Source organism: Hylaeus volcanicus, chromosome 3 (assembly GCF_026283585.1).
Source record: "Hylaeus volcanicus isolate JK05 chromosome 3, UHH_iyHylVolc1.0_haploid, whole genome shotgun sequence".
Classification (NCBI taxonomy): domain Eukaryota; kingdom Metazoa; phylum Arthropoda; class Insecta; order Hymenoptera; family Colletidae; genus Hylaeus; species Hylaeus volcanicus.
The window spans coordinates 29,889,584-29,917,018 of NC_071978.1; the positions used below are offsets into that span (position 1 = coordinate 29,889,584).

General features: G+C 32.7%; 8 protein-coding genes across 22 annotated transcripts; 3 read left to right on the top strand and 5 right to left on the bottom strand.

Moving 5' to 3' along the window:
- Positions 1–1,205: 1,205 nt before the first annotated feature.
- On the bottom strand, positions 1,206–3,046 carry LOC128874220 (glutathione S-transferase C-terminal domain-containing protein homolog). The gene has a single exon (XM_054118721.1). It carries the CDS (start codon positions 3,044–3,046, stop codon positions 1,331–1,333), a length of 1,716 nt encoding a protein of 571 aa, XP_053974696.1. The 3' UTR covers positions 1,206–1,330.
- Positions 3,047–3,121: 75 nt separating this feature from the next.
- On the bottom strand, positions 3,122–4,074 carry LOC128874228 (protein JTB). Its single transcript, XM_054118740.1, has 3 exons — positions 3,715–4,074; positions 3,367–3,600; positions 3,122–3,284 (listed from the first exon to the last, which is right to left on the bottom strand). The coding sequence occupies exons 1-3, from the start codon at positions 3,768–3,770 to the stop codon at positions 3,122–3,124; spliced, it is 453 nt and encodes a 150-aa protein (XP_053974715.1). The 5' UTR covers positions 3,771–4,074.
- A 766-nt stretch (positions 4,075–4,840) lies between these two features.
- Positions 4,841–8,526, bottom strand: LOC128874221 (OTU domain-containing protein 7B-like). Of its 3 annotated transcripts, none has more exons than XM_054118724.1 (8): positions 8,004–8,526; positions 7,456–7,696; positions 6,958–7,373; positions 6,506–6,877; positions 6,121–6,434; positions 5,879–6,037; positions 5,727–5,802; positions 4,841–5,670 (listed from the first exon to the last, which is right to left on the bottom strand). In XM_054118724.1, the coding sequence occupies exons 2-8, from the start codon at positions 7,676–7,678 to the stop codon at positions 5,572–5,574; spliced, it is 1,659 nt and encodes a 552-aa protein (XP_053974699.1). In that variant the 5' UTR covers positions 7,679–7,696; positions 8,004–8,526; the 3' UTR covers positions 4,841–5,571. The 3 variants fall into 3 exon arrangements, with proteins under 3 accessions (XP_053974699.1, XP_053974697.1, XP_053974700.1); XM_054118722.1 differs by having other exon boundaries at positions 7,456–7,699; positions 8,004–8,523; XM_054118725.1 differs by lacking the exon at positions 8,004–8,526 and adding an exon at positions 7,794–7,981 and having other exon boundaries at positions 7,456–7,699.
- Positions 8,527–8,662: 136 nt separating this feature from the next.
- On the top strand, positions 8,663–14,981 carry LOC128874213 (zinc finger MYM-type protein 3). 4 transcript variants are annotated; one of them, XM_054118699.1, is made up of 12 exons: positions 8,714–8,866; positions 9,516–11,712; positions 11,803–12,156; positions 12,234–13,075; positions 13,141–13,364; positions 13,445–13,680; positions 13,747–13,933; positions 14,002–14,127; positions 14,189–14,310; positions 14,416–14,563; positions 14,627–14,726; positions 14,807–14,981. In XM_054118699.1, the coding sequence occupies exons 2-12, from the start codon at positions 9,544–9,546 to the stop codon at positions 14,979–14,981; spliced, it is 4,683 nt and encodes a 1,560-aa protein (XP_053974674.1). In that variant the 5' UTR covers positions 8,714–8,866; positions 9,516–9,543. The 4 variants fall into 4 exon arrangements, with proteins under 4 accessions (XP_053974678.1, XP_053974674.1, XP_053974676.1 ...); XM_054118701.1 differs by lacking the exon at positions 8,714–8,866 and adding an exon at positions 8,895–9,274; XM_054118702.1 differs by lacking the exon at positions 8,714–8,866 and adding an exon at positions 8,895–9,204.
- A 264-nt stretch (positions 14,982–15,245) lies between these two features.
- On the bottom strand, positions 15,246–16,669 carry LOC128874223 (39S ribosomal protein L19, mitochondrial). Of its 2 annotated transcripts, none has more exons than XM_054118732.1 (4): positions 16,455–16,669; positions 15,891–16,332; positions 15,526–15,804; positions 15,246–15,441 (listed from the first exon to the last, which is right to left on the bottom strand). In XM_054118732.1, exons 1-4 carry the CDS (start codon positions 16,519–16,521, stop codon positions 15,312–15,314), a joined length of 918 nt encoding a protein of 305 aa, XP_053974707.1. In that variant the 5' UTR covers positions 16,522–16,669; the 3' UTR covers positions 15,246–15,311. The 2 variants fall into 2 exon arrangements, with proteins under 2 accessions (XP_053974707.1, XP_053974706.1); XM_054118731.1 differs by having other exon boundaries at positions 16,408–16,632.
- LOC128874222 (uncharacterized) lies at positions 16,650–18,516 on the top strand. 4 transcript variants are annotated; one of them, XM_054118727.1, is made up of 4 exons: positions 16,650–16,789; positions 16,854–16,925; positions 16,998–17,142; positions 17,212–18,516. In XM_054118727.1, the coding sequence occupies exon 4, from the start codon at positions 17,243–17,245 to the stop codon at positions 18,350–18,352; it is 1,110 nt and encodes a 369-aa protein (XP_053974702.1). In that variant the 5' UTR covers positions 16,650–16,789; positions 16,854–16,925; positions 16,998–17,142; positions 17,212–17,242; the 3' UTR covers positions 18,353–18,516. The 4 variants fall into 4 exon arrangements, with proteins under 4 accessions (XP_053974702.1, XP_053974705.1, XP_053974703.1 ...); XM_054118728.1 differs by having other exon boundaries at positions 16,662–16,789; positions 16,885–16,925; XM_054118730.1 differs by lacking the exon at positions 16,854–16,925 and having other exon boundaries at positions 16,657–16,789.
- A 319-nt stretch (positions 18,517–18,835) lies between these two features.
- On the bottom strand, positions 18,836–24,537 carry LOC128874215 (oxysterol-binding protein-related protein 9). 3 transcript variants are annotated; one of them, XM_054118708.1, is made up of 14 exons: positions 24,399–24,537; positions 23,843–23,973; positions 23,027–23,242; positions 22,705–22,935; positions 22,513–22,588; positions 22,356–22,445; positions 22,152–22,272; positions 21,963–22,075; positions 20,879–20,908; positions 20,622–20,784; positions 20,267–20,532; positions 19,792–20,186; positions 19,488–19,715; positions 18,836–19,427 (listed from the first exon to the last, which is right to left on the bottom strand). In XM_054118708.1, the coding sequence occupies exons 2-14, from the start codon at positions 23,948–23,950 to the stop codon at positions 19,335–19,337; spliced, it is 2,130 nt and encodes a 709-aa protein (XP_053974683.1). In that variant the 5' UTR covers positions 23,951–23,973; positions 24,399–24,537; the 3' UTR covers positions 18,836–19,334. The 3 variants fall into 3 exon arrangements, with proteins under 3 accessions (XP_053974683.1, XP_053974682.1, XP_053974681.1); XM_054118707.1 differs by lacking the exon at positions 24,399–24,537 and having other exon boundaries at positions 21,963–22,072; positions 23,843–24,011; XM_054118706.1 differs by lacking the exon at positions 24,399–24,537 and having other exon boundaries at positions 23,843–24,011.
- On the top strand, positions 24,060–27,413 carry LOC128874226 (protein sarah). Of its 4 annotated transcripts, none has more exons than XM_054118737.1 (6): positions 24,060–24,169; positions 25,109–25,378; positions 25,465–25,654; positions 25,784–25,936; positions 26,006–26,326; positions 26,408–27,413. In XM_054118737.1, exons 2-5 carry the CDS (start codon positions 25,121–25,123, stop codon positions 26,131–26,133), a joined length of 729 nt encoding a protein of 242 aa, XP_053974712.1. In that variant the 5' UTR covers positions 24,060–24,169; positions 25,109–25,120; the 3' UTR covers positions 26,134–26,326; positions 26,408–27,413. The 4 variants fall into 4 exon arrangements, with proteins under 4 accessions (XP_053974712.1, XP_053974711.1, XP_053974709.1 ...); XM_054118736.1 differs by lacking the exon at positions 24,060–24,169 and adding an exon at positions 24,201–24,521; XM_054118734.1 differs by lacking the exon at positions 24,060–24,169 and adding an exon at positions 24,571–24,944.
- Positions 27,414–27,435: the final 22 nt, after the last annotated feature.

Genomic DNA, 27,435 nt, shown 5'->3' on the forward strand with positions numbered 1-27,435 from the left:
TATCCGTGTATCATATTAACGATGTTATCGGTGAGTACATCAATTGATCCTATATTTCAAGAATTCGATAAGGTCACATTCTAGTAAAATTTCTCCGTTTCGTGTGAATTTATTTATGTTACGAAATTAAAAGGCCGAAAGGAAATTCGATGTATAAGTGAGAGAAAATAAAAGAAAAAGAAAAAGGAAATATAAAGTCAAACCGCCAAGAAAGACCTGTCGAACACTCTTCGTAGACGTTAATTTTATTTAAAACGTGCACACATTGTACGCTTCGTTTCACATTTAAACGATACGATAGATTCTTCCGAGTTTCATTTAAAATGAAGCCCACGATGGTTATCGTTCGCGGACTGTCGCAACATTTCAGGCAGGTCTTTAACGGCTTGTTTGTTCGCGATCTTTAGGCGTAAAAGATCATTTTTACTACGAACGATATATATTAAGTTTCGATGGTTTGTCATTGACATTGCTAAATCTTTTGAGAAGAGTACCGAGGTACGTTTACGGACTTCTGCGTGCATCGTGCTACATCCACAAAGTTAGTTTAGCTTATGACATTTATTAAGATCTCTTGATGTTTATGATGTTACGTGTATTATCTTTCACGCGGGGACAAAGCTTTATAGGTGAAGTTGATTAAACGTAAGCTTATTACTTAAGTGAAAGGAATACCAGGTACGGCTAACCTACTCTGTGGTAGTGTATCTGTGCTCGTACGACTGAAATTGTAAATAGTACACAAAACTCAACCTTGAAGACATAAAATGTGTAAATGATACGTCTATCTTCGTTCTTCATTAGCCCGTTTTATCGAGAGACCAAAATTAAGCGTGTTGAAAGTGTTGAACGGTAAAAATTAAAGCGGAAGGATATTTCAATTTAAATATTATCCGAAGAAAGCATATAATCAGCGCTTGTAGTGGTATAGCGAAAAGTAAATATCCCCTAGTTCCTTGGTATATTACGAAACCTCTTTCATTTCATGTCGTCCCTTAGCTACTTAATAATAGACGAAACTATGTAAAACACCGACGTAACGCTAATAATTTGTATACCTCAAAATTCTTTTCTCCTTTTTTTTGTACATACGAATAAAATCTTTTCGTACAATTATTAATAAAACTAGCGCAATAATATCACGATTCGTTAGTAGTTTAAGGTAAATAATGACGTCACGCTACCAACCATTTAACAAACATCTCTTTAGGTAAGTAAATGCCTTTTTATTTGCAAATCCGTTTCTTCGATAACAAGAATAACTTCCAATTTCTTCTTACACAAAATCAATATAAATTAAAAATATAGAAATCGCAGAAATGCAACGCAATTAACTCGAATGCTCTGTATTCGTAACTTTTTTTCTAGGAATCCCTACCAGTATGTGATGTTTGGGTGTACAAGTTTTCGGTATAAATTTAGAAATATACACTTTATAGCCGAACTGTTCAGCTTGCAGCCTTCTGTCAGTGTCGATAATCGCCATACACTCGTACCCTTGCTTTGTCTTAACATTTTTTTCGTCGTGCGTTTGATCGGCAGCATGACTCAGGATCATGTATTTCTCCTGATCCATTTGCTTTTTAAGGACATTGCTCCTTGGATATGTCAGGTGATGACAATCGTGCAATGATCCGTAACAACACGGACAGCAGATGAAAATTGCTCTCCTCTTAACGCATTGTTGTAAAACTAAATCGGTCGCGACACCGCATGCATGCAGTGACATGCCAATGTCAAAATCTCCTTTAAAATAGTCTAAATTACATTGATAGAATTTTACGTTAGTCAACTTCAACTTCTTCACTCTTTCTTTGGCTCTATTCAGTGATTCTTCTTTATTCTCCAACAGTATGACGATACAGTATGGTAAAAGATAAGCAACCAAGATACCCAAGTGACCACTACCGGAACAGAAGTCTACGATCACGTCTCCAGCTTTCGCCAATTTCATGACAGGCTTGCACATGTTTTGTAACTGTTCGTGCTTCTTTTTTAATCGTGTTGCTGGCAGTGAACCACCTTCTGGCGTGGCATCGTACGGCACCGTGGACCAGTCTAGATTCAATTCAGCACCGAATGGTTCTAAATCGAGTGTCGTTTGCACATTTAACGTATTAAATAATTCCATTGAATGTTCTACGTCTTCTTGTTTTGTATAAACACGACTTTTCGGTCTATATCTATTCGGATCGCTCTTGTACAAACTTTGGTTTAATACTTGAGGAAGAGTATAGTTGAAATCATTCGCGTCTTGATTTCTTAACACCGGTAAACATTCGAGACAGTCAACTATAATTTGATCTTCGATCATTTTTTTATACCATTTAGCGGTCAATGGAAGTAGCTTCATCGTAGCATCGCTTGAAAATATAGTCAACAAAATATGTATACAGACAAATATAATTATATCCGCCAGTGTCACGTGCGAGCCCTCGGTGTATGTATGTTCTGGCAAACGCATTTCGTCTCGCGAAATTGCATTTTCGTCGGCAAACTTTTTAGACATCGCGTACTTGTATAGATTGTGCAATCTGACGGGTTGCGACATATGACATTCCAATCTCGCCATACTGGAAGGCAGTTCATTTTTTATCGAGCCATCGGCATGCAAAAATTTTAGAGTTTGAATCAGATCCACCTCGCAAAATTTTGTCCAAACGCTTGCTTCCGAGCACGCCGTTAAACACGAGTCTTTAAATCCTAACAATTTTCGGCAATAATGATTCGGATTGTCTGCTACGACATCTTTAATTATTTGACGCAGTATCGCACAAAGTCCAGCGATACAACTAGTTTTATTTACAACAATGATTGGCAACTCGCACGACCTCACGGAAAAGAGGATTTTATTTGCATCCATAACCTCATAGACAAATGTGGAAATATCTATCGTGTACGCTCGTTCTAGAGGCTTCTGTTTACTTGGTATCAATTTAATATTAATTTTAGAATTGCAATATTTTACAGTAAATAATGTTACTATTGTTTCAATCGGTGCAAGACACAATTCTGCTAAAGAATATACTTCCAAGTAAGCTTCCATTTTTTTCTAGCTGCCTATGATGCCATAAAGGTAACAATAACATAAATTAAACAAATTTAATAGCTTACAAATTAGCTAAACGCTAGCTCTCAGTTGTCTAGCAACTTTTCGAATGATCCTTTGCCTTAAAATATTTTCTCTCCAATAGACACTGATACAGGAACTTATGGCCAAAACAGACATGAATGCCTCGAACTTCCAAAATGCCCTTTCTTCTAACCAAGCTACCCTGTCACAACTAAAGCATATACTTGGTTATGCTAAATATTCACAAATATTTACATCCACGTAACCATTACAAATTAAAGAGAGATATTTACCTTCTTGTTATAATTTCACCGCTTTTACATTTTAATACTTCCTTGTACCGTGCATGAATGCACACATCGATGCTTTTGCTTGCTATCTCAAAAGCAGAACATGGATGACATTCTGAAGTTATTTCATACTCTTCCTCAGAAATACACACTGTATTGTTTTCATAATTATCCAGATAAAGTTTGTTAGGACTGTCTGTCCAGTGACTTTCAACGATTAGTACTAAAACGGTTAACCTGTAATGCAAACAAATATAGCTACATATAAATTATGGTGTTAATATGATTTACGAATGTTTACAATTATAGCCAACAGACAATGGATATCAGATGACATAAAATAAAGCTAACCCTCCTAGTAGTGTAATGCCAATTAACATTCGTTTTTTAGTACACAGCTCGATCATTTCGATGTGCACTGTTTCATGAAATTCCACGTTTCCTGTCCAGTTATGTGATCCATGTGAAATGAATAGTCTTTTTAAACAGGATAAACGTAAGAACAATCCAAATCACATTCCAACTAAATAATGTATCATATCGTTCTTAGTAAATAAGATCTAGACTAGCTAATAGACTGTAAATGCATTCCACTTAGACAACTAATCCCGATCTATGATTCATGTTACTAGAAGCTACAAGGTTTTACAGTGGGCGCTACGGTAACCAAATAGAGGTGTCCGGGCTAGTTTAAATTTGTTTTGTTTCTAATTGTTAATAATTATCATTTATCATTCATTAAATACATTGCAATCATGTATTTCCATAAATAAGAGCATATATGCAAGTTAATGGACACACGAACACTATAGCCATCTCGCGGCGGCCCCCGAACTAATTTTTCATATGTATTTACAGTTTTTATTTTTTTCTGCATATTCTTATATTTTTTACATCGTAATCACTGTACTTTACAATACTTCAACTTCTAATTGTTGATTTGCACACTAATAATTGACTCATTTTAAGGTTTTTAAATAAATAAAAATACTACGAGCTTGTCGTAAAATAGTTCCTTCTTCACGCCGCTAGATAGAGCCACATTTAGGTATTTTTATTTATTTAAAAAACGAGGCATTAGACAATTATTAGTGTACGAAATAGGCATTTATTAGTTGATACATGACAGTTAGAATGTAAAATTATATTTTTATGCAAAGAAAAATAAATAATTTTTTTTTGAATATTTTCATCTTGGGAGCGCCATCTAGCAGTGAGAGGGGGAAACTGTTTCCCGTCAAACTTACGGGGTTCGCCGAGAGATGGCGCCACATTTAGGTATTTTTATTTATTTAAAATAATGTATAATTATATGAATGTGCAGGATAAAGTAAAAAATCTGAAAAATTATTTCGGTCGCCGACGCTACAGTGGTATAGCAAAGTATGAATGTAATGAATGTTATGAATAATAAGCTATAATTTTTAACAATTATGGGGTTCACAAACAATGCAAAGCAATCAAACTATACACAAAATATAAAAATATGTTTTATTTTTCACACAGTTTTACATTAACAGTAATTGTCAACAGGCAACGAGATTAAGTACAATGAATAATTTAGATATCATTCTAATATCCCGGTTGCGTTTGTCTATATAATCTCACTCGACAAAACAATGAACGAGTGAAACACGATCAATTCGTACAAAGCATTATATTAGAAGCGGTAATGGTATTTGTTAAGGAAAACGAATTTCCCATTGCAGCATTCAAGAGCGAGTATTATCATTGTGTTTCTGTATTCTTTCATTTTCGTATTATGCGCGATAGAAGGCACGTACAAAGAAGTCATGTATTATTTGTCCGTCCTAAAAATACTTGTTTACCGTTATTTGAAAATATAATCTATTCTTTGGAACGATTGATTTATAGGTTACGCGTGAGAGGCATTTATTGTGTATGTGTACGTGTGCATGTAAGGTACGCGTATAGGTACGTCGAAAAAAGAGTTGAACCCTGTACGTTTGATATGCTTTTGAAAGAGATGAGAATGCCATAAATATATATATAAAAAAAAAAAATTAAAATAAAAGTAATGATACAGCATGAATCGATATTGCAAGAGGAAGAAAATCTGGCGGGTCGATTACTTTTCTTAAGCTTCACTGTAAAATGGCTAGTATTACCTCTAAATCGAATTATAGATAATTCAATACGAACAATAGCAAAGAATCATTATTGTCATATGCCACTGCGGATAATACCTCAGCGGTAACGTCGATTGGCCCAACACTGTGAACAGTAGTAATCATTTTCTGCCGAACCATAGAAACGGCATTGTTCGTTGCGACATTTACCTATAGTCTGAAAAAAAAAATGATTCAGTTTGTAACATGTAACGAATTATTTTAAACACATACCTCAAGACCGCTGCTATTATTCCATTGTTCTGGCCCCGGTTTATCAGACGTCGCTTGGTCATTGTAAAAGGTAGACCTGTTAAAGAACGATCAATAAAAACGTCTCATTGACAATAACCGATAGAAATAAATGTTGCTTATAAAAGAAATACCTCGAAAGATAAAGTGTACGATCTTTATTTTGATTGATGGGTAACAATTTGCTAACACTCGCATGACTTCCTCCATCGCTAGCAGCATAAAATTTGGATTTGCCAGCGCCATAATTCATTTCACTACCAGCCTCGTCAACTTTATGATCCTGCAGGTACCTATAAAATTTCAATAATTTAAATATTTCTTCCTATGGATAAAATAAAACGAATATACTTAAAAAAAATTAGTAATGTAAGACCTTGCGTGAGCACATTGAAGATAATTTTGAAGCATCTGATCCACATACTGATGGCGTCTACTTCTGATTCTTACGCATAATAGACCTTCTGTAGAAAGTCCGCCCGCCGTAGCTGGCGGGCTTTTTGGTCTCTTTGCCATGGACCACAGTCTTTTGCTAACGGATTTTCCGATCGATCCAAATTGTTTTGCGACACCCAATAATTGCTTCGCTGTTTTAGACAGTGAACCGTCGGTATCGGATAGTCTCTCAATTTCTTCCGATGTAAAGTTTTGATACTCACAGTCCAAATAATCTCGCAATAAAATTTCCATCTAAACATAAATGCTTGTAATTATATTTGAATACGTGTTAAAATTATATTACATTCTGTAAAACTAGCTACCGTATCTTGATAACAAGGTAACAAGTCTCGAGAACCTTTCTGCCAATCCCAATCAGGTCCAGGATCTACCGCGAATAAAACTGGTAATAATTGACCTGTATCTGGGTCGACCAGAGGTATGCTAACACCTTCGCTACAACTGTCTCCAAAATCGCTCGCTCCGTCAACAATGACAAGAGGTGAAAAATGTGCCGAATGGTACGCTAAAATTAACGGGGTTCTGTGACAGCGAGATGAAGGTACTTCTAATGGTAGATACACTCCGCCAAACGGAATTGGCGCTAAAGCTACACCTTCTGCATCTTTTAGCATAGTTTCGGCTATAACTAATATAGGCCTCTTTAAAGCATGAGCCAAAGCTAATACGTGTACCTTGAACAATTTTGTTGTCATTACTATTTTGTAAAGCTAGTAAACTTTATGATAAAATAGAATATGACAATTTTACACACTTCTTCAAGACTCTGATAAGAAGTAGCAGTTTGATTTCTAAAAATAGGAGAAGCCATATCTACGATAGTTTGCCATTCAGTTAACCATTCTGCTTCTGTATAAGATAAACCCGCAGCTGCATTCAAACCCATTTGTCGCCATTTCCATCTTCTAAACAAAGCATGTCTGTACTCTCCTTTGGCTAAAGTATTATGCAATGCTTCTCTTAATGTAAGAAGTCTGTCGTGAAAGCCCCACATGCCAAGAGAGGCTGCGTGTAAAAGGCAGTTGCCATCTCCTGATGTTGCTAAAGGCCACAAAACTCTGTTATTTCCATTTTTGCCCCCGCACCACCAGTTTAGACGACCAGCAGCTTCTAGAGAAGTTAAACATCCTCCTTCTATCAAATCTTTCTCCAAAAACTGACGAAATGAATCTAAGTGTAATATATTATTAAATTACTAGAATGAACCAAAGGAAATACTTAAAATTGATGTGGAATAATACAAATAATATACCTGGGTACACAGTTAAGTCAGGAAGGGAAAATGTGAACTCTGGGGTGTCTAGAGATCCTATGGTAGCTAATTGAGAGCGAGCATAAGACACAATTGCTGCATTTTCGGTTGCCCGGGATATACCTCTTGCCAGTTTCTTAGTAGCACCAGCTCCATTTTCCAGTGTATTATTGGATGCTGTCTCTTTCTCCAGACCATCGTATGGGGATAGTCCCACGTTCATTACCCTGTCTTATGGTACCTACTAAGCAACAGTTTATATCAAATTTACTACCGTATGATTAATATTATTGCTTCAATTAAAAGAAAAATTATTCAGTCGTTATATATTGTCTAACGTTTTCAATTTTTAGTAGAAATTAAATAGCGTGGATTAGAAAGCGACGAAACATTACGATTCTCGGAATTACGAAATATCGAAAGCGAATAAATTCAAACAGGTATGCGATTGCACGTACACTGTACACACATATATATGAATATATAAATGTACATATGCATATATCTATACGGTCATATGTGCATACGATTACTAAAAAAGTGCAAACCTTGGCCCGTATATCGAATTAGTGCAACAGAACGTAGCAGGAAAGTATCGTCAAACGGTATTCTAATTGGTCTACGATGCACGAACTACTCGTATGCTTTCTCATATTTCGTAGCACGGTATCCGTACTAAAGACTCTCCTGAGAGAGATGTCTGCGACGTAACGAAACGACTAAGAATCTTTATGCATGGGCGGCAATATAAACACAACATAACCTAGGATACGGCAGCCTCGAAAGCCTCGAAACTGCACCTATGTAGTTTCCTAGTTACTACATGTTGCATGCGCTCGAAACTTTTTGCAAGGCCTTTTGGTAAGGCTAACGAATTCGACCACGAATCCAAGGCCGGCTCTAGCCATGGGAGAAGTAGGCACAGGACCCTTGGGACGCTAAATTTGAAGGGGCCCTTCTTTTCCATGCATGAACTCAAGTTTATAGCAAATCTTATTAATTTTATATAATATATACGACAAAGGGATATTGAATATTTATAGCGTGTAAAGTAACCAAGGAGAAAATAACAAGAAACTTTTATTCTTTTGTTTTTCTTGTAATGTTTTTATCTTTTTTTACCAAGCACAATAAAATTATTGAATCAGCTACGACGTTGTTCGATTTTTCGTTTCACTTATTTTTAATACATTTATATAGTATTTTGGAATGTATATAGTAAAATAATTTGATAACCATTATGAGAACCCGGCTTTATTTAGTTTGATCCAAATAAGAGATTATGATCATATGTTGGTAGTGTACGCAGATTGCCGCCACGGCTGTTATGTTTCGACGATGAGTACGGATTTGTAATTTTAATTTAAAAAAAATTGTGAGACTAAGTGCTATATAGCATTGATATTGAAAGGTGATATTTAGTTTTCTGTATGTAAGAAGTTGAAAGTGATGCATGGTTTAAAATGTACTTTGGTGCTCTTGACCGATATAAAATTTTGAACTGTGCGCAATGTTTCATTTTGAACCAATAAATTGTATCGATTGGTTTCTTCAATGTTGATGAGATATTACCGCCAATTATTAAGGATCGTAAATAGAATCATTTTCTAGGCCCTTTTATTTATATTTTGCCTTTACTGTCAGCTTGATTAAATCACAAGTATAAAATGCAACATGGCGAAGCGAAGCTACTTTTTGCGATAACCTCAATTGTCCATACAGTGATCAATTATACTGGTGGAAAAAAATGTAATGTCAATTGTTTTTTGAGGAAATCTTTCATTGTTTCTTCTCGCGTCCTGTTATTTCCTCCTCAACTGTAATTGATTTATTGTATTTTTATGTTCAAGTTCTACATATTCCTTATATTAAAGTTAAATATTTGTTTATTCCATTTAAAATGAACTTATGCAATTTGTGTACGTTAAGCAAATAAGATGTTTCACTTATTTGTAGTTGTTAATTCTTTTTTATTGCTATCTAAAACTTTTCATTGCACATTTCAAATTACTTTAGAAGTATATTCTGAATATACATTTATTATATGCGTATGTTTTCAGGTATATGTAAATACATTCAAGCATATGAATGAGTATGGATCCCAAAATTGATTTAGACTTATCAACGGATAAAACTGAACATGAATCACACACAGAAGATGAAGAAAAAGCTGAAAATTTAATTAATCAAAGTAAGGAAATAAATGATAGTACAGGTGAAATGCTGCAAGACTCATCTACTCTCACAACAGACAAATTAATAGCTGATAAGTGTCCAATGAGTGAAAAAGTAATTGATACAGTGAATGAAGTAGAACAAGCACTAACAGATGAAAATTTAAAAAGTATAGAAGCATCAAATACCGAACCAAGTGAAGAAAATATTTTGGAAGAACGTGACTCACAGTCAAGCAAGCAGACTTTACAAGAAACTAACGAAAATGTTACATCAACCGACTCTAATGATGTACAGTCAGAAGGTTTATGTGAAATTGTTACAAAAACTGTTTTACAGAAAGACAATCTAGAAACAGCATCAACAGTATCCAACATTGCAGATAAAGATGACACAGCTGATTTGTTGAATAGTGTAAATATGTTAGACTGTATGGAATCTCAGAAAAGTTCAAAAGATGTACCAGAGCATATAGAAATACAGAGCTCGAAAAATATCTCTCTAGATGATACATCTAATTTAAGCTTAACAGAGAAAGAAGATAATGTAAGCGACACTCAACCAGACAAAGTGCAATTGCCTATTGATGAGAAAGATAATTCAAATAGTAAAAAGAGTGATTCAGAAGGAATATTGGAAGATTGTGATAAAGATATGTCAGAGAAAAATGTAGTGGAACCAGAAAATACAGAATTTGTACAGTTTTCTCAAGAGAAACACGGAGATGATGCACAAATTGAAAATCAATCTATAGATGCAGAAGATCCTTTTGGAGGAGATACTCTCAATGCTGAAAATGTAGAACCAATGGATACAGATGATCCCAATGAAACTGATGTAGGTTTTTCTAAATTATGTAGTCAAGCAGACAATCTACAAGATATTGTAAATGCTAGAGAGAACAGTTTTAGTAGTAGCAATAATAAAGATAACAAAGAAAACAAAGATATTTCTGTTAATACGATAGAATCTTCGAACGCGATACAAAATGTTGACAAGAATCATAGCGAAAGTTCGGCTGAGATAGCGGGAAGTGAAAATTTAAATAAAACAGAAGTTGCAGGATCAACTGAAAAATGTAATGATAGTATAGGAAAAACTCTCGATGAAATAACACCACTAGAAACGGAAGAACAATCTAATGTGTTACCAGGACAAGACGACGAATTATGTATTATTCCAGATAGTATGAAAGTAATAATTCCAGGGCAAACAGATAAGTCAAAGTCTAATAATAACAAATCCTTGCCAGAAAGTAGTCGCGAGCATAATAAAGATGTAGAAAATTGTCCAGATAATGAATTAAATATTAGTACCAATAATGATCCACAAAAAAGTGCAAAGGAATTAAAAATTGAAGATGAAAATAAATCGAAGGATGTCGAAAATGTCCAAAAAGAAAAAGATTCGACTAACAATCTTGCACCTACAACCGAGGATGTTATTAATATCGACGAAGAGTCAAAACATTCTGAAATTGAAGAAATCACGACTAAAGAAATTTGCAAACAATGCAACGAAGAAAAATCGTGCAAGATTAAAGTAAAAATTGGTTTCGATACCTTCAATGTTTGCTCCAAAACTTGTAAGGCATTATTCAAAGCTGCCAATAACAGGGCTGTGGATATACCCAGCGATGGAGTCAATTCTAAAAGAGAGAAACGTTGCGCGAATTGTTTGCTAATTGTTGAACTTGGCGACGAACGTAATCTCTCGTGGGAAACAATGGAATTCTGTAATGAAGAGTGTTTAGGGAAATTTCAAACAAAGTATGGGAGTTACTGTAGAAATTGCAATGGGTCTGTACAGGCAGTGAGTTTAGGCAAATATTGCGTACGATTTGGCTATGATGTTAGACAATTTTGTTGTTCTACATGTTTAGAAGAGTTCAAGAAAGGACTGAAAGTGTGCACATATTGTCAGAAAGACATAAGTTCTAGCACAGAAGGTTTCCTTGCACCTGTTGGTGATAAAGGCCAATTTAAAGATTTCTGTACACAAGATTGCATGGAGAAATATTCAAAAATGAGTTCTGCTGAGCCTCCAACCATGGAAAAAAAATGTTGCAGTGTTTGCCAAGAAGTAAGAAAGTATTTTCTTTTTACATACTTCTTGTATTTTCAATGTAAAATACAAGAAAGTTTGAAATTAAAATTGCATTCTTTGTAACAGGAAAACGTTGTTCACTGTGAGGTTCAAGTAGACAGATTTGGTCCAGTAGCTATTTGCAGCGAACCATGTTTTGCAGCATTCAAATTTGTAAAAAAAGTGGATCCTGATCAATGTTCTACTTGCAAGAAATTTTTTGAATTACCTCATAAGAAAAATTCTGTTGTATTTTACGAAAACGAGGCTCATACGTTTTGTTCTAAAACTTGTTTAAATATATTTATTATTACGAATAGGAAAATTGTTCCTTGCAATTGGTGCAAGGTAAAAAAGTATAATTTTGACATGATTAAAAAGGAGTTGAAAACAGGTCAAGTGATGATGATGTGTAGCTTAAATTGTTTAACACTATACCAGGTATGAAGTGCTCATTTATTACTAACAGAAAACACTGAAAAATAAAAATAATACCATTTATTTCCAATTTAATGCAGGTTTCGATCAACGCGGTGTCGGCGAAACGAATAAATTGCGATTTCTGTAGAGAGTTCTCTCAAGCACAGTATCATTTAACAATGTCCGATGCAACGATCCGGAATTTTTGTTCGTACAATTGTGTAATGAATTTTCAAGCTCAGTATACTAAATCACCGATTACGATACCAGCCGGCGACGATCCTGTACCTACTGGTATGCCCAAAAGGACGTTACCAGCTCACCATAGAACTACAAATTCCAACAATCAGAAAGCTAGTGATATGCAAAATAAAAAAACAATGCCAGTCATTTCTTCCGTAACGAGTTTAGCCGCAATGGGAAATGGACAATCCAGTCCAACGACGCAACAAAACAGTGTAAATAACATGGTAATACCTTCGGTTGCTATCAACCAAAGTCAAACACCACAAGTAATTTATAAACAACACATTATAACGAAGCCACCAAGTCCGATCCAAATTCATAATAAAACTACGCAATGCAAGCCAGCGATGCACACAAAAGGAGTTTCTGTACGTCCGCATCCTTGTACAAAAGCCACGCAAACGGACGAAGTTAAACAGGCAATTGTCCCGATACCAGTTCCAATTTATGTTCCATATCCAATGCACATGTATAGTATGCCTTTCCCAGTTCCATTACCGTTTCCATTACCAATTCCTGTCCCTATTTTTATACCCACAACGAGAAATAGCGCTAAGGGAATATTTAAAGATATTAAAAGAATACAAGAAAAGATACCAGCAGATCCATTCGAAGCTGAACTTCTTATGATGGCAGAGATGGTAGCAACGGAGAAGAAACCTAACGAGAGTGATTCGGATTCTGCGGATGATAGGTACATTTATGCAACTATTACCAATCATAATTACAGAATAAAAATAAGTGTTTCTTTTTTTATAGAGACGAAGACGCTGGTGATCGCGATCATACTCACAGTGGAGGTTTCAGTCCAGAAGGGGTTGACTCCAGTAACACTTTCGGTGATGATATGTTACAGATGGCTCTGAAAATGGCAACTGGAGAATTAGATGAACCAGCTGTTGATTTAGAAGCTGCTTTAACTCCAAATACAATTACCGCTACGCAAACAGCGTCACAATCCGATACATCCATGGAAAATGATGGTAACAAGGAAAACCTAAGTGAATAATTTGAATTTACTGGAAAGATAATGCAACGATTAACGCTTCTTTTTAACGTTTAGTTCAATCAGAGCGATTAATAGTTGCTTCTCGCGGAAGAAAACGAATGGTTCCGTATAAACCACGGACGACTCCGAGTAAACGAGGAAGACGTGTATCTGCTACGAACGATATGCCTTTGATGCCACCACCCGAGCCTCAACCACCTCCTCAACCAAGAATTATAGAGCCCATAGAAAAACCAGATGCTAATATGGCACTCAAATATACTTTTGGAGTGAACGCGTGGAGACAATGGGTAATTCAACACAATTTATTTCTGAGTGAAAATGAGTGTTAAGAATCATTAATTTGTTAAAAACAGGTAGCTGCAAAAAATGCTGAACTAGAGAAACAAAATACATCGATGAGGAAAATAAAATTGTTTAAGACAGATCTCTTGCAGCTTACAGCGGACGAGTTAAATTACTCTCTGTGTCTTTTTGTGAAAGAAGTTAGAAAACCAAATGGCACAGAATACGCTCCTGACACGATATATTACCTATGCTTAGGTAAATTTTCTATCTAAACACATCGATCGGAAAAAGAGTCAGTTTTTTATCATAATTTCGTATTGCAGGAATACAGCAGTATTTATTCGAGAATAATAGAATAGACAACATTTTTACGGATACGTATTATGAAAAGTTTACAGACTGTTTAAACGAAGTTGCGAAAAAATTTTCTGTCCTTTATAACGATGCGCGTAAGTAAATTAATTTTTACATCGATTTAGAGAAATCATACTAAAATATTCATTTTTGTAGAATATATTGTTACAAGAGTGGAGGAAGAACATTTATGGGAGTGTAAACAATTAGGTGCTCATTCTCCTCATGTCCTCTTAAGCACTCTTATGTTTTTTAACACAAAACATTTTAATCTCGTGGTACGTGTAGATTACTTATCCATTAGATTTACCTTAAGAATATCGAAACTCGTTTCTAAAATTAAAATTTGCATTAAAAGTTTAGAGATAAATAAAATCTTTTAGACAGTAGAAGAACATATGCAGTTGTCATTTTCTCATATCATGAAACATTGGAAACGTAATCCTGCTGCACAACCTACCGCAACAACAGGAAAAGTTCCAGGATCTAGAAACGTTCTTCTTCGTTTCTACCCACCGCAATCGGCATTGGGTTGGTATTAAATAATTGACACGTTGCAAAAATAAATATTATAAATTTATGACTTTTCTATAGAAGGCAATTCCCGTAAGAAGAAAGTATACGAGCAACAAGAGAATGAAGAAAACCCGTTAAGATGTCCAGTCAAATTATATGAATTTTACTTATCCAAGTGGTACGTAAATTTTGTTAAAATTAAACTTTCTGAAAGATACTATAGTGCATAACTATTAAATATACTATTTGTCATTACAGCCCGGAAAGTGTAAAGACTCGTAATGATGTGTTCTATTTATTACCTGAAAGAAGTTGTGTACCAGATAGTCCAGTATGGTACTCAACCTCTCCACTGGCTAAGGAACACCTTATAAAAATGCTATATCGCATTAAAATGGTTAAAGAGATTAACGTGGCATTATTAACTAGTTAATTTCATGTTTGCATATTTATCTTCTCTCTGTTCATTTGGATAACATAATACAAAAAAAAAGAATTGATCCCTTGTACAAGAAACAAGAATATTTGAAGAATGATGTGTAATCATTGAAATTTTATAATTTCTATTGTATATTTTTCACTTCCTAATAAAACACAAAACTTATCATTAAAATAATTTGTTGATGATACCTGTCATATACTACGTATGAAATATGATCTAAACAAAAATTCAATTACACACACAGAAAACAGCATATAAATGAGTTTTTTAAATGTATATGTAATTGGTAAAAACAAATTATAGTTTACAACTTCCAAAAGTTTATACACTTTTCTTTGGCCTTGTTGTCGTACGTTTTCGTTTCAGTATGTTCTTCTTTACTTCTAATTGAGAGAGTTCCATCTGTAGCTCAGAGAATATCTGTTCTTGTTCTTCTTTTGGTATAGTTTCCCTAATAAAATATCAAATTTCCATATATAAGTATAATGTTTCAGAATAGTAAAGTAGAACTTGTGCATTATTAATATTGATATACCTATATGATTTCATTAAATCATATTCCTCCCATGGTTTAGCAAACTTTTCTGCCTTCTTTCTACGTTTTTCAGTAACAATTATGTCTGTCGCTCCTTTCAAATTTTGAAGTTCGTACTTCTGTATCCATTTCTGTTGTCTAAGAGGAACTTTAATTTCATTTAATGGAACAGGTGCTCCATCAGGGAACGGTTCTGGTTCCATATCAAATGGAAATGTACTATACTGAGGATCTGCATCTCTGAGATAAAGTAACTTATCATCTAACCTTTTCTCTAATCTGCAAACATAAAATTTCACTGTAATTACTCAAATACATTCTATTCATTGCAAACATCCAATTTAAAGTAAATAATTTTTATTGACCTTAAACATTGAACATTCTGAATAGCTGGATCATACAATTCATAGCGTACTTCTATACCTTCGTTATCTACAACATTCCTCAAAATAAAGTAAGCTCTTAATCCACAACCACCTCTCTCTATGCATATACCAACAAATCTGTTTACTTTTCCAGTTGCATGTGGCTCTGCATAAGTCACCGCTAATATAGAGCCAACATAAAACTCAGGAATGCTTACAACAGATCTCCTGGCCAACATATCTAAACGCTCTAACTTTTCTCTTACACTGTTACGATATAATGGATTTGGATCTGGTAAAAACTCAGGATAACTAAATCTGTACTTTGCTAAAGTTGATGAATCGATTGACTCTTGCGTAGTTTCATTTTTAGAATCACTTTCAGACTTTGTTTTAAGTATTAATGCTTGTGCTGAAGATGAAGAAGCTCTTGCTTCTTTGCCTAAAAATATTAGTGATAATAACGAAAAAATCCAATACTGCTTGTTAAATATATTAACGCAATAAATGATTATACATGAAACTTGTAAATATATAATGGTGTTCCAAATACAATGATCGTACTTATCGTTTTCACGAGACGTAGATTTTGCCATATTCTATAAGATAAGAATCTCGATGAAATAGCCATATTTCAACATAAAAATGTTAGTTCAAATTTTTTTAAATTACAATATATATTAGGTTACTTTCTTGTAGAAATGTGATGCTTGTTCGATAAGCCGTAGTAAGCAGTAGTAAGCGGTAGATGCCGTTATTCTTCTCCATAAGACCCGATACACATAGCGCTATTGCTACTGAGCGTAAACCTTTCACTGTATAAGAATGGATTCTGATAAGTGGTTGAATCTCAGCACGTGGTTCATTATAGTGAGATTATTACGACTGCATTATGAATTGTAATTATTTATTTACTCACTCAGGATATCTCAAAATGCGATTGTTTAAAATAATCACTTTCAGATTACAGCCATAATCACATGTTTTATTTTAGTGAATTCGTTTCGTAGCTATCGATAGCAGACTTTGACAAGTGTAATTATTTACAAGACATTTTAATTTAATCTCGTAATATTTTAATATGATTATTAAATATTATTTTTTTAGGAATGTTTGTGGTTTTACTGGGAAATGTATGAAACGAACTTTGATGATATGGGTTAAAGAGAGTCTATACTAAATTTACAAAAAATACAATCTATCATACGCAAACAACATTATTATTTTGTGGAATAAGCGCACAATTTTAGAGGTAAAGTCACTAACATTTCTTTTATACTATACTTTTATACTTATATTATAAATTTAAAATTTCTTTTAGGTTTAAGATTCTTTATGTGGTATGATTTAATATGATACAATCTATAACACTAGAGCTAAGGCCTAGGCTCCAGATATGCAATGCTTTCATTCATTTACAAAAAGAAGTAAATTCAGCAAAAGTTAGAATAAAGCTTTTGGAAGAGAGTATAGAGATAACAATAGAGAATAAAACAGTCAAGTTTTTAACAAAATTTATAAAATTAATACCAAATTCATTGTCTGCATTAAATGTAGTAAATGATTGGATTTGTTTCCGTGTGCAAACAGGATCGAATTCTATTTATGGATCTTTTCAAACAGAAATACTTATTAATTCAACAGCAATGATTACTTCAATAAAATTTCCTTTGGAAAACACTGAATTACTTAATACATCAGATTGCAATATATTATGTACATACTGTAAAACAATTCTTTCTAAGAAAATAGTTGTCAAAAGGGTGTTGCCCATACCAGATGCAAAGTATGATCCAAATGAATGGTTTTGCTGTAACCACAATCATGATAATATTACACAAAATTTGGTGCCATTAGAATCTGACATTTTTTATGGACCACTTTTTTTTGTTATACATGCAAGTTTGTTTAATAACAATTTAAAGATAGATGGAAATACTATCATTTGTAATAGATGCTTGCAATACTTGGGAAAAGTTGATACAAATACTTCACTTAAACTGTGGAGTTGTTCTATAGATTACAATTTATTAAGTAACTCAACAACAAAAAATGCAACAGATCCCTTTACTGATTTTTTAATAGCTATTAAGACCTCTATGACTGGTATGCTTGGAGAAGAAATAATTTTGCAATCTTCCATGGGAAAGGACATTCATTCCCTCATTCTAAAACCTATGGACTGGCACTTGAACTTAATGATAGAGCCTAAGACAATTTCACATAATAATACTATAACTTTGCAAACAATATCCATTGTTAAAGTATTATATAAATACGAGACAAGTAAAAGTATTGTTGACTTTACAAATCAAACATACTGTGAAGTAGGATTTCTAGTGATAAAAGCAGGCTTAGAGCATTTGTTATTGTCAACAAAACGATTTCCACAATTTCATAGAGCTGCATCTGACTATTATATCGGACATATATATTTGGAAAAACCTGCAAATGAGACTTAAATGTATTTATGATTTTGTGGAAAGAAAATTTGGACTGTTACATAGATGTACTACACATATGTTTCACTCATTTTTCAATACAAAAAATATTATCATAATCATAATTTAAACTTGATATGTATGTATTATCTGAATACATGAATAAAATTATATTTTATTAGAAATTTACATATCTATTACTTTATTACATTCTATATTATTGCAAATGTGTTGAGTATATTTTAATACTGTGTGCTCAACTGAAAAATATAGGTGTATATACAATTATAAAAAAATTTACACACAAAATAATAAGAAATAATTTGATATGTATTTACGCTATTTGAAATGTAAATGGTTGTAGCTTAAATCCAACATAAGTTAAGAAACATTCATGTACATGTGGAACTATTAAAATGGAATCTGTAATTATATTTATTTATTAATCAGGAAGGTTATGTTCCTATGTTTGTCGTACTATTAGTTTTTATTCATTCCACCATATATTATGCTAAGTTACATTTCATCTTTTATTAGCAAAGATTATACTGTCAAGAATATCATTTTCATATCTATTTAGTAGTAATATACATATATAAGCTTTGTAGACCTACGTCCACATATAATACATGGCACGATACTATGATTTTTTTTTTTTGTTAATATCGTGACTATATCAGTAATTATGTATTATAAAAAATAATTTGCTAGCTATCAAAATACTTTTATATCTTGAATGAAATCTTAACATTGTATACCATTTTAACAGTTGCTATTGTACTCGATCAGGTTTACATAAAAAGCAACATTTTAGAGGAAAGAATTTATAATTTTCTTTTAATTTTCTTTGTTCCAATAGTATAGAGTTATTAGGCTTAAAAAAGGTATCTCGAAAAGCATTAAAATGTATTATATAAATTAATATTATAATTCATGGCTTAATTAGGCCTTAAATTTCTAGTACTGTGCAATGTCTAAGACTGCGGCAAAACATTCTATGGATTTACGTTGCGCTCGCTTGATCAGAAGAAAGATGTAATCTGTCTGCAAGAGGTTTTACATATACCCAACCACCGTCTTTAGTTTCTTTGAACAGCTGCGAAGAAACACGATTTTATATAATCATACAAAATATAAAGTTTTAAAAAATGCATACCTTCGTTTGCCAATTAATGTTATTTTCTTTTCTAAGACGAGCTTCTTCTCGTTGTTTCTGTTCAATTGTACATTTAGCAGCAGTGGCTTTTTCCATATCATTAATTCTTAATCCAACCGTAACATCCCGCCAAACTTTTCGCGATTCGTGTTCTTCTTGTTCACAGACTGGCTTTACTAATTTTCTTTGTGTAAGAAGTTCCTTTACATCCGCAAATGTTTCAGTTCTCTATAAAATTAATATTTTCGATAATGAATAATTATCTAAGATATGCAATAATTATAGCAGTACACTTCATACTTACTCCATCAATCCACTTTGCTTCCATAGCACCACTCCACTCTCCATTTATAACAAGAAAAGGTTTTTTCTCTCCTGGTTGAGTAATTTGACAAGTAATTCTGTTACGTTTACCGCCGTAAAAAGGTTTTGTTAAGAATTCTACAGTAGCTTGGAAGCCAGTTTGTGTGCAATGTATAACTGCAGTTCCTCCTAACTCTATCCATGGTACAGTGAGAATAGATCTACCATAACCATTAGGAAAAGTTAAAACGTATTCCTCTCCGTGCTGTAATACATTTACCCAACCTTTCCCTACATTATGTACTCCTATACTCAATCCAAGAAATTTGCTTTTTGTCCATACATGTGCTCCAAAACTAATTTTTTTTGCATAGTGTTCAGCATAAAACGCGCTTACTAGAATAGAAATAATATTATTTCTGTTATAACTAGCAACGTTTCTCTAAAATATAATTATTAATATACTAAAAACTTACTTGGAGGATGATGAGAAACTTGTTCCGCAACAAACGATAGTTGATTTTCTTTACACCAAGGTACAGGACCCTCAACAACTACTTTTGTATCAGTTGAGCTATCTACATTGTCAGTGGGTAAATCCCAATGACATCTAAAAATTTCACCTAATATTGGATTATATGGTTTTTTAGCTACCCCTGATTTGCGACCTGCATGGAAGCTACATAAGTACCAACGAACTACTTGAACCATTCTATCTTTTGGAGTGGGCATATCTGCTATGCTAAAATATACAATACATTACTGTAATGTATAACGTGATATAATTATTTTCATAACTTTTAATAATTATTTATTCAATACAGTATATACCTTACAAACTGATCTGGATGGGTGAAATAATCTGCATACATTTCAAGAAGCGACCTGCGCTCTAAAATAAATGTAGGTAATGCTACTTTTGTCAAATCCATGCCAATCTTTACTTGGGATAAAAGATGAGTCACAACGGATCCATGAGATTCCATGGAATCCACTAAAAAGCAATACAGTAGTAAGCAACTGATTTCATTTGATTTTTTAATAATTTCCAAATAATAATAATATTTACTAGAATAATAATTACTAACTTTCTGTTTCACTCTCCTCCTCATAAAGAGCTGTAACATAATTTAATTTGTTGATAAAAAATCATGTATGTAGTATGTTACTTATTTAAAATAAAAGGAAAAAAGTATGAATCAGTTTGAAGGACATCGCTAAGTTTGGAGTATTTTTATCTGTCAAGTGTTTTATGACAATTAAAAAACTTACTCTTTGAATCTGCATCCAGCATATTGTCTTTTTGTAAAATACCAGCTAATATCCATTCCTAAATACTGTCACTGTGCGAAATTGACTATACGCGATATAAAATCTTTTTTCTGAGGAACAAAGTACACAGAAAGGACGAAAATATTCGAGTTTGATAAAAATTTGTTTTTTCTAGCTTTGCCATACTATCAAACATTCAGGCTTGACGTTAAATATAAATTTGAAGACTATTTTACGATACCGTTACGTTAACGCGATAATTCACGTGTTGTGTAAGATGTTCACTAAAATCAATAAGTGTAGTTTGCAGATAAAGTCGACTGGTGCAAACCTGCATTATCGATGCTAACGGGTGAATTTTATTATAAGTATAACACGCATATCGTTTCATGAAATTTATGAATTATTATAGTTTGATTAATTTTTATTGGCGATTTATTTGATATTATGAATGGTTTAAGACAGATGTAACTTAAGGGAATGGACTCCCGAGCCTTGTATGTGTTCCTTACACACTCACGCAGCTCCACACCACTGTATACGTACACGGAACTGCAAGGGCTTGCGTTCTGTCCTATTTTTGTCACGACAATGCAAATTTGAGTCCTTTCAATAGTCGTTTTCGCTAGATAAATGTTCAAACTTGTGTGCAAGCTCCTATAGGTAGTCTACTTTTGCTCTTTTGTGTCATAATTAATAATAAGCAAGCGAAATTTGATTTCATTTGTATACATTTGTATACATACTCATATTTTTACTTTAATCTTACACACCTTTTCTTAGATCTTTTGCTTCATACCGTATTATTAATATTTACAACATGCATATGTACAGTAGGTAAACATGATACAGAAAGTATCTTATATTTATTAAATAAAATTGAATTGCAAACTTACTTACCATCATAATCAACTGACCCATCACCTTTTGTTGGTGGTAATGGAGGCTGCTTTCGATTTTCACTGAAACTAGTGTCAACGTTTGCCTGTGATCGTTCGCCATCTCGTCGTCTACTGAAACGTTTAATTATTACTATAAAATTTATCAATATCTTATATTTTAAATTCCATGAAACTAATAACTACTTACACAGCGATATAATTTTGTATCGCAGGAGGTGATATTTCGTCTGCTGCATCGTAATAATCTTCATCTTCATCCGAGGATGAGTAAGAAAATTGCGGTACTGGAAGATCTCTATCTACAACAGCTTTACAAATAAAATATCGTAAAAATATATATTTTAAATTTAATTTCTACTTTACTACACGTAAGCAAGGAAAAACCGATTACCATTTGTCAATACAGGTACCCTTGGTTCTACACACTCGGAACCTAGTTCAATTCCAGTTTGAACAACTGCCTCTGGTTCTCTAGCTGCAACTAAAATTCAACACATTACAAATTTGTTAACAAAGATACATTTTATCTACTACATTCAAGTAATTACCATGATCTAAAGCAGATGAAACATGTATTGAATCAGTAGGTCCCCTGTATATACCATTTACGGGTATTGCTGTATTCTAAAAGTATGGTATTAGTGAAGCACATTTAGTTAAGCAAAAGAAACAAGTTCAAATAATTATCATACGTAGTACAAGTGAGATAAAATGGACTCATAATTATGTTTAATTTTTACCTTTGCAATTTGCAATTGAACTATTGTATGCTTCACAGAATTAAGTAAAGCATTGGCTTGGGTTAAAACTACTGTATACTTTTCCTGCTTTTCATCGTCTTCTTCAGCAGCAGTTTTCTGTTTTGTTTCAATTAATTTTATTTGGTCGATTAATAATTGAAGATAAGCATCTGCTTCAGCTACTTTGCGATCAAAGTCTTGTCTAGGTGGAGATTTTTTAGGATCCCATCTCTGAAATAATAATAAATCCCATTTCGTTACATAATTTATAAAGACATGAAAAAAAGAATTAGGTCATTTAAATGAGATACAAATCACATACAGCATGTGAATGACGTAATATAGTATCTTCCAAAGCACGAATCCAACGTTCTCTTTCCTCTGCATTCCGTGTTTGAAAATGAAATGTTTTGGGATCATCTTTGTATGATGATGTAGTAATTGTAAATGTGCTATCATCTTCGTCATCTATACCAATAATAGCACCTCTTAAACGAACACATCCTCTACGTGCTCCTCTCATCATTTTCTCTTTACTCTGAAATTCAATAAAAATCAAAGTCAGTATTATTGCATAACATAGCATTGGAATTAATTGTAAAACATAAATTAACTGAAAAAACTGAGCCAAAACCAATACATTGAAACTAAAGGAAATGTTTGTCAAAACCACACTAGTAGTTATCTCAAATCAATTTCATTTACAAAGTATGTTCACAGGTATTAGAAATAATTCCTTTATGTAAATAATTATAATACATTAGATGTTAATGATTAAAGTATATAATTTATAACATAAAAATATTTATGTCAATATTAAATTTATTCTTCAAACTTGGTTTATCCTTATAATGTACATTTAATAAATATATCTTTAATACGAAATTTCATAATTTTGAATTCAGAAATCAGCTGATTATGACAGATACACAAACTGGTTTAAAAAAAACTAAAGTTAAATACTAAAGAATACAGTCAACGAACAAACAAGTAAATCGTATTAAACAATGTACGATACATTTGAAATTTTAATTGAATATTACTCATATTTTTTGGAAAAGAAATAGGGTGTAACCTGATAGTGACACGTAAAGAATAAGTATCAAACACTATGATCGTAGAATTAAAAATACTTTACCGTGTAATATGATAAAAGTCCAGCATTATCGTCCAAAACAAACCACCGATATTGCCATCCGTTAACAACATTTGTCCATTTACTAAGCGAACCTTCCATCGTCGACATTGTTATTTGTTGCTCACTGTTATCTGCGAATGGATAAATATGCATGCATATATATAATATGCATGCATAATACGTGTTTCTGTACGAATCTATAGAAAGGTAACTCTATAAGAAGAAGATTAACGTAAGACGAATTTTCAAATAAGTGTTACTCGTGAGTAAGTTCGTAATTTGCAGATACACAAAATATCACGTTTAAATTGCATCAATTTATCAATAGTAAGTAATCCAATTTGAATTCATTGCCGCAGATCTTTCTTTCGTTGAAGTGATCTCGCTTGATAAAAAAAAAAAAAAATCGTTTGACCGGCCTGCTATCTTTCTAGTTACTTCCTGTAGTCTACTATTATGAAAGATTCTGTTACGAAAATAATAAATTAACAATTACAGTGTAGAATAGGGAGAGTCGCGTGAAAATGGTTAAGAGTACGTTAATGCAACAACTAACTTTTTATGTAGATCGAAGCTAATCGAAATAATTTCTAATAAGTAAATGAAATATTTCGAATTCGGATAAATATTGAGAAACGAAACAAACACATATTCGATTTAATAGCTCAAAAACGTTCAGGCGAGTATTATACGTGCCCAGTCAGCTGATTAATTGTTTTTTCACTAAAAACTGACGCATGGCAAGTGTGTAGTGTACCCACATCATACGATTGTATATCAATGAGAAAAAGAACGGTGGCAAATAAATTTTGCGGAATCTGTGAATGTGTTTAATACGTGTTTTGTAAATATGCATGGCATTCTATAGTTGCCATTTATAAGTTCAACGAATTATATTTTAAGTTACCTTGCGAAAATTATCTTGGAGGCATGACATTCTAAGATAAAGAAAATACAGTGGTGAAATAAATGATTTTTAAAATGATATAGAATGTTATGTTATTCTATTTAACATTGTGCATATGTGACATGAAATACCATACATTTTAATGACATACAAGTTTGGATAGTGATCTGGTAAACTCTGACTCAAAACATAGAAGTAATTACAGCAAATTATAATCTTTTTTTTTATAGTAGAATATAATTGAATTCGTTTTCTGATTTATTATTTCATTATAAAAGTCATCTAACTAGTTTTATACTTTAAAATGTAAAATTGTACATTAAGATCAATTATAATTTAATACGTCTTTAATTTAACAGTACTAAGTAAACATGGAGGAGAAGCATGGTTCAAGTGTATTGGAAGACGAAGAACTAGAAGAATCTGAAAATATAATAATAAATGAAGTGGATGGATTACCAAATGTGCATCCTAATTACCAGCAGCTAGAATTAGAATTTGATGTAGGAAAAGGTCATAGCGATACAAATGCAAGATCTATAGAAGACTTAGTACACGATGAAGATTTACCAACATCTGTTATTGTAACCAATGTAGATCCTCGGGTTTTTAAAAGTGATGAATTGAAGGTAATAAAAGCATCTCATCCTCTGCATATTGGAGCCATGAATGTGTATCTAACACAATGGATGTACTTTAAATCTTCTCTTTATAGCATGAAATAGAAGATCTTTTTAAGCAGTTTGGGGAAGATGCAACATTTCAGTATTTTAGATCATTTAGAAGAATGAGAGTAAACTATAGTTCTCCAAATGCAGCTGCAAATGCAAGGGTACAACTACACCAAGCTCACTTTGGAGAGACCGATATCAATTGTTATTTTGCACAACCTGTTACGCCAATAGGTTTGTAAAAATATGTAGGGTGAGCTAACATTGATTTTGATTGATTAAAACAATTTTAGCTCACTCTGTATTTTATACTATAAAAATTGAAATTAATTTTATTAATAATAAATACTACACGTTTCACAGACATGGAAGACCAACACCTCCAGCCACCAGCACTTACTAAACAGTTCCTAATTTCACCACCTGCTTCACCACCTATTGGTTGGGAACCCAGAGAGGAAGGCGAACCTTTAGTTAATCATGATTTATTAGCAGCTATAGCAAACTTATCTGCAGGTCCATACATTTAAATCATTTATTTAATTTTTCCTGTGTAAACAATCGATTACCCGATTGATTTTGCAGGAGGTAGTCACGAGTTGCATCCTGGAGGTTCTGGACAACCAGGCATTGTTGTTCACGTTTGTGAGACGGCAAATCCTGTGAAAAATGCTCCACGTATACAACATACACGTTGCCCAGAACATTCGTAAGCAGCTCCGCTAGAAATGTTGTCCATTCTATGACAATGAGTTATTTATCCATCCAAGAAGCAGTTAGATGCATTACAGACAGTGGCATTCAACACTCTAAAGTTTTAATTGCTATATTGCAAAATTGACATTTCTTGTGGCATTAGTGTCATATGAAATGATTTGTAAATGTTTTTTGCTCAGGCCAATACATGTGAGTATTTCATAAAAATAATGGAGATAGAATATAAAATCTACTCTGATACATTGTCACAAAAATAATCTCTGTTTTCAGATAAATAATATTATTTTTTGCTAATATTGCAAACAAAAATATATATCATAAAAAAACGTGATATAATGAAATAGCTTAAAAATCATTGAATAATTACTAACGTACAAATAAATCATTAGACAGAAATACTGCACATATTATTTCCGAATAACTTTACAGTTGTTCTTAAGTTCTTTTTCTTCGAAAAAAACAAATAAAAGTATTAGAAGCTTAATTATCATTGTAAAATCTAATAAAATTAACATTAATGTGTCAAGAATAAAAAGTATTAAAATTAGCGATATCAAAGTTGTACATTGAATTATTGATGTTGTATTCTCACAGAAGATACATAAAATTTAAGGATTTAGAAAATATCAAATTAATTATTTCGAAATGTGCAAATAAATTAGCTCGAAGGATACAAAATGGACGTGTGTGCAATGAGTTTAATAAGGGCAATTATAAACATTGATGTATATTTAATGTACATACATGTGACTGTGAGTGTATATCATGTGAACGCATGAAAATTGGTGTTACCAAGGTTATTCTTTATTAGTTTTTAATTAATCTGTACTAAAATCGAAACGATAAATACTTTTTTCCTCTAAAGAATGTTAACAATTTTGAACTATGAATAATTGATAAAGGAATTATAAATAGCGTTGTTTCACTTAAAGAACAACTCAATGCAATTAAAAATATACATATTACTCGCGATATGTCAGTGTACTGTTTTACCACAACAGTAATGAGTATGTATATGTATATATAAATGTATATATTGTTCCCACTCATATGAAATATCTATATTTCATGTTGGTGTAAAATTTAATCTACTATAAAGCTGTTAAAAATTTATAACTATGTTATGGTAAATTACTTTTGTGTGAATAAATACGTTACCAGAAATTTAATTTTTGTAAGTGAATCTCATGTATACAAACTGAAAAGATTTCAGAACATTTTTGTTAAATTATTTAGTTTAAATTACTCTGTATTAAATGAAATGTTTTAAAAAAAATATTCCTTCGTTTTTATTTTCG

Bases quoted from the DNA above. Each gene is read 5' to 3' on its own strand.
- LOC128874220 (XM_054118721.1), bottom strand. From the start codon at position 3,046: ATGGAAGCTTACTTGGAAGTATATTCTTTAGCAGAATTGTGTCTTGCA.
- LOC128874228 (XM_054118740.1), bottom strand. From the start codon at position 3,770: ATGATCGAGCTGTGTACTAAAAAACGAATGTTAATTGGCATTACACTA. The intron at 3,601-3,714 runs GTTAGCTTTATT...TTTGCATTACAG, and splicing joins GGCATTACACTACTAGGAGG to GTTAACCGTTTTAGTACTAA. The intron at 3,285-3,366 runs GTAAATATCTCT...TATATGCTTTAG, and splicing joins GGTGAAATTATAACAAGAAG to TTGTGACAGGGTAGCTTGGT.
- LOC128874221 (XM_054118724.1), bottom strand. From the start codon at position 7,678: ATGAACGTGGGACTATCCCCATACGATGGTCTGGAGAAAGAGACAGCA. The intron at 6,878-6,957 runs GTGTGTAAAATT...AAATTGTTCAAG, and splicing joins CTTATCAGAGTCTTGAAGAA to GTACACGTATTAGCTTTGGC. The intron at 5,803-5,878 runs GTATTTCTTTTA...GTTCTTTAACAG, and splicing joins CGTACACTTTATCTTTCGAG to GTCTACCTTTTACAATGACC.
- LOC128874213 (XM_054118699.1), top strand. From the start codon at position 9,544: ATGAGTATGGATCCCAAAATTGATTTAGACTTATCAACGGATAAAACT. The intron at 13,681-13,746 runs GTAATTCAACAC...TGTTAAAAACAG, and splicing joins TGAACGCGTGGAGACAATGG to GTAGCTGCAAAAAATGCTGA. The intron at 14,564-14,626 runs GTTGGTATTAAA...ACTTTTCTATAG, and splicing joins CCCACCGCAATCGGCATTGG to AAGGCAATTCCCGTAAGAAG.
- LOC128874223 (XM_054118731.1), bottom strand. From the start codon at position 16,486: ATGGCAAAATCTACGTCTCGTGAAAACGATAAGTACGATCATTGTATT. The intron at 16,333-16,407 runs GTATAATCATTT...TAATATTTTTAG, and splicing joins TATATATTTACAAGTTTCAT to GCAAAGAAGCAAGAGCTTCT. The intron at 15,442-15,525 runs GTATATCAATAT...ATATTTTATTAG, and splicing joins GATTTAATGAAATCATATAG to GGAAACTATACCAAAAGAAG.
- LOC128874222 (XM_054118727.1), top strand. From the start codon at position 17,243: ATGATACAATCTATAACACTAGAGCTAAGGCCTAGGCTCCAGATATGC.
- LOC128874215 (XM_054118706.1), bottom strand. From the start codon at position 23,995: ATGCATATTTATCCATTCGCAGATAACAGTGAGCAACAAATAACAATG. The intron at 22,446-22,512 runs GTAATTACTTGA...GTTGAATTTTAG, and splicing joins TTCATCTGCTTTAGATCATG to TTGCAGCTAGAGAACCAGAG. The intron at 19,428-19,487 runs GTATGCATTTTT...GTTTCTTCGCAG, and splicing joins ACATTAATTGGCAAACGAAG to CTGTTCAAAGAAACTAAAGA.
- LOC128874226 (XM_054118737.1), top strand. From the start codon at position 25,121: ATGGAGGAGAAGCATGGTTCAAGTGTATTGGAAGACGAAGAACTAGAA. The intron at 25,379-25,464 runs GTAATAAAAGCA...TTCTCTTTATAG, and splicing joins TTAAAAGTGATGAATTGAAG to CATGAAATAGAAGATCTTTT. The intron at 25,937-26,005 runs GTCCATACATTT...TTGATTTTGCAG, and splicing joins TATAGCAAACTTATCTGCAG to GAGGTAGTCACGAGTTGCAT.